Below are 10,117 nucleotides of genomic sequence, written 5' to 3'. Positions count from 1 at the left end.
TTTTATAACAAACATTTAATACACTTTTCCCTACATTTTGTGATGTTTGAGTTCAGGTATGTAAAATTGATGTTATATAATTGTCATTTAATTATAATTATACGATTTGAGCCGAAATCTTTGTGGGGGTGAATGACTTCTGCACTTGCACTATTCCGGAGACCTTATTAAAAAAGGAGAGGGCTACATTGTTGCAGTTAGACGTGATCCAAATCCGCTGTTTGGTTTAGGTCATAAAATAGAACAAAATTGAGAACTTGACCGAGATATAACGCGCTTATCTGACACACCAGTCTGTAATTTAGCTGAACATGACAAATCTACGTGCTTATTTTGACAGCCTTCTACCTATTTATTTTTTAGTAATCGGTTGCATAAGATATTCATAAATCTTTGGGCGGCAGGAAGGGTAAAGAAAAAAGTCGTTATTTGGGAGGGGGGGGGGTCATCAGTTTCTTTATATTTTGTGTATGTAACAAACCTAAAAGATATCAAACACTATCATATAAAATCCAAGAATGTGAAATTATCATTATTTTAGATAGAGATTTAGGCCCCAATCCCCGTAATACGTCTAATCGACAATTAATAATATTGCCAATTGCTGCTGACTAAACTTGTTCTCGCAGCAACCACTTTTTCGGGGGCATGCGAGAAATAGAGGCGTACTTTACACCTGTACCAATAGCTTTAATTTCGCTGTTAATTTCCATCGTTTCATTTCAATTTCTTATAACCCCCCCCCCCCCCCCAAAAAAAAAATAAAAAAAAATGGACGGACCAACTTCATGTTCATTAACTTTTTTATACGTAAATTTAAGAAAAATGGGGGTTGGTACGTGCCTATATACATTATCGCATAGATTAAATAATTACACAGGAACAGACTTATCTCAAAAACATTGACAAGTCAATAAAAAGGAAAACCCTAAACTGTTGGGGGGGGGGGGGGGGCAGAGGTAAGCGTATACCTATAACTTCAATTTCAGGACAAAGTCCTTTACAATTCGGTTTTTAAATGTTAATCTCAGAAAAGAATGTTTGCTGAAAAGAATGTTTGAGGCGAGAAAAAGTAGGAGAAGAAGGCCTCCCTGGTCCCCCTAATACTTCACACCTGCAATAATTAAGTATATACATGCATTATAATTTTGAGAAATTAAAAAAATATAATGATAAGAATAATATGAAGGTTTGTGTATATTTGAATATATGTATTCGTTTATGTGTCCATAAATGCTGTGTGTATTTGTATATCTTTTATCCCTATTAATGTATGTATCCATGTATGTTAGGCGCACCCGGATCTCTAGTACCCGGACGTAATTAATTATTGTTATGCATGTATAGTATGTGCATTTGTTGAATCAGCAGCAATAGGCAATATTATTAATTATCAAATAGACGTATAACGGGGATTGATGCCTAAATTTCTATCTACAATAATGGTAATGTTGTTTTAGGCTGGTCTGTTTTGTATTTTAGCATGTTTTTGAAATAAGTTTTTCGTTTTGCATTAACGCTCTTTTACCCTTTCTGCCGCCCGTACTCATCAAAGTGCAACAAAATTAAATAGTTCTATTTCAAGCCTAGCTATCTGGGTCAAGTAGAATCATCTAATTCTTGTTCTCCATTTTGTTCTGCTTTTAACAACATCCTCGGTAACATTTAACCGCATCCAAGTCATTAATTAATCCATTGTTGTAAAAAAAAATCCTCGGTATCGGGAACGGATGGGGTGTTTTAACGTATTCAAGTCATTTTCCAGTTCGCATACATTTAAATTCAATTGTTTATTATTGACGTACACATTCATATCTAGATGTCATTCGTTTTGAGAATTAAATATCTTCTTCATGTTAATTTTTGAATTCATTAAGAAAAATCGAATTGGTTTTTTTCCCCTTCTTATTCATTTTTAATACAAAAGAAATGATTGGATAAGTACAGCCCGGTTTCTTCTCAAATTTGTTTGTTTTAGTCTAATTATAATTAATTAAACTGGTTTTTAAAGAACTGAAAACCAACTTTTATTCGCGAGTGATAAATGTAAAATAAAATTTATCAGAGGAGGTTTACCTTTATGTCCAGTATGATGAGACACATGCAAAGCTTTCGTAAACGGAACACTCATAATAACTCGAGGCCCATGGGCCTTATTAGTCACCTGAGTAACTGCAGTGTGACTTTTGCAATATATATTCATGTGCTTTATAATTTAAAAAAACTAATGAAATCAATTTTAATATTCCGGGATTGTTTAATCCAATAAACTTTATAAATTCTAAAAAAAAAAAAAAAATACTTAAAAATTGTAGCATAACATACAGTGACATAACTGAACCAATCTTAGGTACCAAAAAAATAATTGGTCGAAACTACACCACGCCACCCTATAAAATCAATTAAGCCCTGCCTTAACACCAAAGTCTCTGACCCAGGGGCCATGAAATTCAAAATTTTGGAAGAGGGACTCTTCCTTATCATAACTACGTACTTAAATTCATCAGATTATACCCAGGAGCAGAGGAGATGATTTTCCACGAATAACTGCATTCATTAAGAGCCATATCCTAAAACAGGATCCCCTGAGCTAGGGGCCATGAACTTAAGAATTGTAGAAGAGGCAGTCTTCCTCATCATAACTATGTACTTATAGTACATATGCTTAATATTGAGGAGCAAAGGAGAATATTTCAAAGAATTAATGCATGTTCACTATATAATCATTAGAATCTCACCCTAACACCAGAATCCCTGAACCAGGAGACATGTAATTCACAATGTTGGACTTACAACACAGAATTCTGTGTTGTAAGCCCAACATTGTGAATCTTCTCTACTTCGAAGTAAAATTTTCTCAAAATATATAACATCTCATATGTTTTTAATTTTTATCAATAATCCTCTTGCATTACAAAATGATGCATGGCATGTTACAGGTGTTAATGTGATTAGATCCAAGGCACACTTAACACTCTACTCGAACTGAATAGGAAGTTTGGAATTTTTCATCTCTTCTGCGTAAATCTTATCAAACTGCTCATTCAAAGCTACCGTAAAGTGGTTTTTCCAGTCTCCAATTATACCTGAAAAAAGAACAAAATGATTTGTTTTCATTGCGAGATTATTTCTAGATACATGTAGGTTCAAGCATTGTTCTGAAAAGTATAAATCTATTTTCTTGATGTTTCTACTTGATAAGATTGTTCATACCTTTTCGATATATGTTAGGTTTAGCTTGCCCGTCAACACTCGGTAAGTCAATGATTTTCTTTAATATTGACTGGTCTTTGATGGTTTTATCAGCATTTTTCAGATTTCCAAAGCTACATTTCTCTACAATGTCTTCAATGAGTTTATCGCTTGCTTCAACGTTTAAGAATTTGGCTAGGCGTTTGGTTTCGTCGATGGGATTCTAAAATAAATTTTAATAGTTTAAAATATGACTGTTCTAATACATGTACAAAAAAATCATCGGGGTGCCACGCTATCTCTTATTATGATATTTCGAATTTCTGGCTATATACTGGTATAACGAAAGCGAAATTTGCTGAATAAGGTAGTCTTTTTAAAAAAAAATTCCGATTTCTCATGTTAGAGTTAATCGTTTTAAAAAAAACATTTATGCAACAATATAATCCTAATGAGTTACTATTTATGGGTACCTTCTTCATGCTCTCATAGAACGTTGTGAGGATAGCACCATGCTTGTCGTTTTCGGCTGCTTGTTCGAATTCCTTCACGTAATCATACCAGCTGCCCATTGAAAATGCTGTAATATGAAACAAAGTATCAAAAGTCAGACAAAAGATTTTCTTTAATCACATTACGACAATGTGTAACATTGTTTAGTCAAGTCTTCTAAATGTGTTTTCGTAGAAAACTTGACTTTTTGAAAAATAAGCTAATACTCATTGGCGGTTCCAGAGGGGGGGGGGGGGGGGGTTCCGGGGGTCGGACCCCCCCCCCTTTCTCTGGGACATATGATTTTTTTTTTTGAAAACTTTTAATGCCTATTTAAAGGCAAGTTTTCCCATTTATAATAGAAATACTGTAATTATCTCAAATAAATGCTTTTAAAATTAAATTGTTTTTTAATACTGATACTCTGATACTAGCTGCAATAATGTAGCCCTCTCCCATTTCTTTTTTTTTTTGGGGGGGGGGGGAGGGGGGAGGGCTATAACTCCATAGGATATCCGTAATTGTGCAAGTTCGAGAGTGTTCGGCTCACATCCCTCTCCAGTAAACATCACATATTAAAAAAATCGGAAAGGGCTTCATTATTGCAGCTCGTCTAATACATGTAGTGGATGCTACATAAACACAGACTTGGTAAGGTCCTTCTGCGGAATATTGCGTCACACTGGCCCTACTACTAGAGATACTACATGTACACAGTTTGACGGGAACTCACACTACACCAAAGCCGCCATGTTTTGTTACAACGCTCTAACCCACTTGATTAAGAACGAAGCCTAATCAAGCATGGGCTTCCGACGATGCATGACGGGTGTTCTTAGAAAATTAATAGGTGTGTATTACGTCATTGCGAGTAACGTGCAACTTGTAAACCAATAATATCAAAGTAAGATGATTACAATATTCATGTGATATCATGAAAACATGATCGAGTGAAATCAGCTATTAAAGGACAATTTCGTTTAAGGTTGTTCACTACACCTTGAAATATTTTCTCAAATCAGCTCATAACTTTTTTCCAGGAATTTGTTGATTGTTTACTACTACTTTGACAAGCTTTCTTGCAAAAAATTAAGGTACCTTACCAGGCATTTCTGCAAAATACTAGAGTATGCAATTTCCTATATAATCTTCTTGAAAATACACTTAAATTGCTGATATAAAAATAAATACATAAACAGCAATGTAAATTTCACTATATTGGAACTCTATCTCGGCCGGGGCGGAGCTTTGAACTCACGACCTCTACAACCTATACTCTTCTGGCAGTGAGCGGCCACATCTCTAACTACTCGACCATCTAGACACATAACCACATCCAATTAAATTTTAATATTTTTATAATAATTATAAAATTAATATTTTTATTGGAACTCTTTATTAGGAGGAGATACAAAAAAGATTCTCGAGGAACGAGGAACGTGTCGTCTGACCTTAATTCAGTAAACATGAACAAAAGTCTAAGAAAAAACCAATATATCAACAAAATTCAACATCAAAAACACAAAGCTTTAATTTTCGAATTTCTGAATTACCTGGGCTTGGGATCATGAACATGGTTTCCATGAACTGACTAAATGAAATGTTACTCAACCCAAAATCCACCAAGTGATGATATAAAGACACTGCTACGTCCTTAGGATTACGGATGACGTGTATTATTTTCCCGCCTTTTTCCGTCAGCTGTTTCGGCAGCCATCGGTATGGGAGATGTGTATTCATTGGTCGGGGAGAAGGGAGGTTATGGACGACATCTAAGTCAGGAATTGCTTCCAGGAAGAAAAATTCCTTAATTTCTTTGGTGTATTCTGTGTTACCTTTGATCAGCATACACACAACTTCCCAAATCCAGTGTGTTCCTAAACATGAAATATAATATGTACATATTATTTGGTTTATTTTGATATGTAAATACATGTATAATTATTATCAATTAATTCATTATTAATTAAGTTCAGTGATATTCTGAACACTTTTTATTGAACTTAACATATATGGAATACTGACTGTCATTTACACAATTTCTTTTCAATTGAAAAGCAAACCGTATTATCTTTTAAGTGATCATATCCTTAATTCATCTGTCAACCCTGTCTGAATTGATAAACACTACCTTTTTAGAAAAATGAAATACCCAATGTGCAATATTCTGCCCCCCAAAATAGCGAAGACCAACAGGTTGCAGTTTTTTAATTGAATGATCCAAAATCAAAATCCAAAAAAATAAGCACATCTTTTATGTACATGTATGTTCAAATAATGTGCAAAACAACAACTTTCTATCTTGAAAACTGTAGGAGTTCCCATTGTGGACCCACCCTACCCCCAGGGGTCATAATTTTCACAACACTACCTGGGTATGCTTCCACACATGTTTCAGCTTTCCTGGCTGATTGGTTTTTGAGAAGATTTTTAAAGATTTACTCTAAATATTCTTAAAATTCGCCTCCCTTAGTTATAAGTTATTCCTTTATCTCCCCTTGAAAATGGGCTTGTTCTTAATTTTCACAACTCTGAATCCCCTTTACCTAAGGATGTTTTGTGACAAGTTTGGTTGAAATTTGCCCACTGGTTCTGGAGAAGATGCTGAAAATGTGAAAGACTAATAGATAGATGGACGGACAGACGGGCGACAAAGTGTGATCAGAAAAGCTCTCTTTCAGCTCGATCTTAGCTAAAAATATTGAATTTTTTTTTCCTTTTCTAAATTCTGAAGGTTTCTATTTAAACGCGAGGAATAAATACCCGCGTAAAATTGCAAGAAGCACTCTTCGCGGAATTTAAAATCTCGAATTATTTTTGGACAGTTGAGAACAATAAGAAATACGGGGAAAAGTTCCGTGTTCGCGATCTTATATTCTCGCGATTTGATACAAAACAGCGGGATCGCGGAATTAAGTACTCGCGTAATATGATAAATTTTCCAGCAATAGTTATAGCTAAACAAATATATTTAACTTCAATTACACTCCTTATTTCATATCAATTTTTTACATACTCCAAAATACTCCCAAAAAAGTGGGGGGCCAACTCCATGATAATTCCATTTTTTATATGTAAATTTTAAAAAATTTGTTGCTGCGAGAAAAAGTGGGGGGGGGGGGGGGGGCTGCCCCCCCCCCCCCCCCTGATGCTACGTGCCTGCTTCTGTGTCCTCGTCGTACATTTTTTTTCCTATTGACTCGAGTCGAAAAGATATTTTTAGCCTGAGTTCACTGAACTTTCTATAAATTGGACCCTTCTCTGCAATTTAGGTTTCTGTCTTGGCTCGATCTGCATTGATTCGCCATTACCAGATAACAGCGATGGAGCAATGCAATGGATCCAAACGAAAAACTATACTTTTTACTAGAAAATCATGTTAAATTTTGGATTGTTATTTCGTCATGCAACGTTAATTTTTCATTTGTACATTTGTATTTTGACATATTTATGTATTGTGTTTAACATAAATATACAGAAGACATTGTATTGAGTATATAGAAACATACATATATATACTAATTAAATGTTCATATCTGTCCTAGCTCTTTCAATCATCCAACTCTTTCCCTGTTGTATATGTTTATTGAATGTTGTATGTACATTGGATGTTGTATGTACAGTCTTCATGTTGCCCCTTGAGGGACCTTAATTGGAAATAAAGAAATTGAAATTGCATCAGCAAGTAAATTAATCATAATATATGTTGACAAGCAAATCGTTTGATGGACCACAGTTAGAGTTTACCTTTATCAAATATAAACGGGTCAAAATCCATTGTTCTAAATAAAATCAAGAATGAAATGTTGATAGTAAATGTATAGGCATCTTCGCTAGCCAAGGGTTTTCGGTCCACTTTGCTCCCTATAAACCGTTGTGTCTGAACTTGTTAAAAGCACCGAATGTTTTACCAAAGATCACACTAAAGTTTATATTTACTAGCACTGCGATTGGATCAGCTACTCGCAGCTGCAGCCAATCATAAAAAGGAGCTTGTCACCGAGTTTTCGTAATGAAATACGCCAAGGGTTTATGGGGAGCGAAGTGGACCGAAAACCCTTGGCTAGCGAAGATGATGTATAGGGTTAATACATTTTTACTAATTTAATAAGGGAGGAATCACTCATATGTCACACATGGATGCTAGCTTTATTCAGATGCAGATGGAAATGAGTTCCTTGAACAATTGAATTACTAAGTGATATATTAACCTACTTAGCTTCTTAACATCGCATGAACTGGAGGTCAAAAATCTACATATGAATAAAAAAGTTTATTGCAGTACGCACGATGTTAAAATAAATATTTCCTTAGAGCAATTTGTTTACCATTGAACAGGATATGAAATCTAATTCTGGTGTCATTTTTTTTTACAGACTTTCCCACTCCTTTTATAGTAGAGAAAATGTTTCAATATTTAATTGCTTTAAAAGCATAATTGTATTAAGTTCCTGTATCAATCGCATCGATCTTATATATATCCTCCTGAAAAATTAAATATATAACTGAGTTCGGAAAAAGAATCAAATGTTAATCCAAATGAATTTGATGGCTTCGCCGCGAGGTATTGGTTACCCCCCCCCCCCCCCCCCCCCCCCCCCAAATGCGCGTATCCAGATTTTTTTTCAGAGGGAGGGGGTCCGAAGGATAATTTGCCGCGGTTTGCCGGGGATGGGGATCCAGGCCCCTGCGCTTTAGATCTGCACATGCACCTCCATCCACCCAATCATACTCCAGTTCTCTACCTATTGCACTTTCAATTAATATGATAAAACATATAGTACACATGTAAGTTGTCTCCATTGTATTATACAATACAAGCACAGATAGATTACCTGATTTATTGTAAGTGGCAAGGATGATATCGTCTTTCCTGCATTCCAGATCCCTGATTTCCGTGAATCTTTTCTCGACATTTTCCTTGAGGGGTCGAAAGGGCGGTATATTCATACCGTCAAAGATTAAACGCTCAGGAAAATCCATTTTGAAATGATTTTGAAGTGAACCACTATCTAGATGGCCTAGGTAGATACTGGGTCGCTTTGTAGCGCGGTAGTTTTGCAATTCGTCCCTCGCACAGTTAGACGAATTGAAATGATTTTCAACTCTTAAATATGGAATGCCATAGCTGCCTTAAGGTCAATTTCATATTATATGAATTGGTATATTTTTTATATGCAATAGTAATATCATTATATGGAGTGCTAACATCATTATATGCAGTGCTAACATCATTATATACTATTATTTCACCATTATATTCAGGGGTAAAATCTTTATATGAAGTGGTAACATTATTACGTGATGTCGTAAGATCATTATGTGCAGTAGTTTATTCATTATATGCTATGAATAAATCTTTATATGATATGATAAACTCATTTCATACAGAGCTAAACTCATAATGAACTCTTGTTCAATCGTTATGTTATATGGTAAACTCTTCATGTGCAGTTGCAAAATCCTTTTATGCAGTGCAACTTCTTGACATTAGGTGATAAGTTCATTATATGCAGTTCTAACATCATGTAATGGTGTATTAAAACCATTATGTATGGTGGTAAAACCTTTATATATTGTGGTGAAAGCTTTACATGCAATTGTAAATCCTTTATATGATGTGACAATTTTATAATATGCCGTTGTTGAGTCATTATATTATGAGGTCAGTTCTTTACATGATGTGATCATTTCATTATATGGAGTGGTAACTTCTTTATATGCAGTCGTAACTCTTTATGATGAGGTTGTAAACTGGTTCTCGCTGAAAAGTTTTAGTGGGGAAGAGATCCAGTTTTATTTTTAAAAAGATGCCGCGTTCGTTGTGACGATGCACATTTCCTGGTCAACTTGTCGTTTATTTTGAAGAGAGAGAGAGAGAGAGAGAGAGAGAGAGAGAGAGAGAGGGGGGGGGAGAGATTCTCTGTTCTTGATACATCGATGTGTGATAAATCGAATGAATTTTTAGTAGAGTACGCGTTTAATTTTAAAAGTAAAATAAATTTCAAAAAATGATTGTACTTTGTAGAAATTGTATACCCCCTCTGCTTCTAGATCCGCGTATACAGTTAGGAAGATCACTTTATGTATCTTAATATTGGAACATAGAACAATTTGATTTCTACTTGCTATCGTGTTTTAAATATGTATGTAATTCTTTGGAGCTTTTTGAATTAATAAATCTAATTCTGTCTCTTCAAAAACGTTTAAATTGAGGAGTTACTTTGCTCTTGATTGTTATTTAAAATAATTTTAATAGCATCCATATAAACGTGGTGCTTGGAACAAACTTATCCGTATTTTGCTGATTCATACATTATTGCACGGCTTGCTTTTAACGATGTCGAACAATATGTATATATATTTTGAAAACGACATATTTTACAAAAAAAAGATACCTTAACTTTATCGATTAATGCGTTACTTCCTCGTT

General features: G+C 34.7%; 1 protein-coding gene across 1 annotated transcript; it reads right to left on the bottom strand.

Annotated features, from left to right (window-relative positions):
- Positions 1-2,809: 2,809 nt before the first annotated feature.
- Positions 2,810-8,749, bottom strand: LOC128190573 (sulfotransferase 1E1-like). The gene is made up of 5 exons (XM_052862669.1): positions 8,520-8,749; positions 5,238-5,561; positions 3,666-3,772; positions 3,214-3,415; positions 2,810-3,086 (listed from the first exon to the last, which is right to left on the bottom strand). Exons 1-5 carry the CDS (start codon positions 8,665-8,667, stop codon positions 2,977-2,979), a joined length of 891 nt encoding a protein of 296 aa, XP_052718629.1. The 5' UTR covers positions 8,668-8,749; the 3' UTR covers positions 2,810-2,976.
- Positions 8,750-10,117: the final 1,368 nt, after the last annotated feature.

This window comes from Crassostrea angulata, chromosome 1, assembly GCF_025612915.1.
Source record: "Crassostrea angulata isolate pt1a10 chromosome 1, ASM2561291v2, whole genome shotgun sequence".
In the NCBI taxonomy this organism is placed as follows: Eukaryota; Metazoa; Mollusca; class Bivalvia; order Ostreida; family Ostreidae; genus Magallana; species Magallana angulata.
This window is presented reverse-complemented; position numbering and strand designations above follow the sequence as displayed.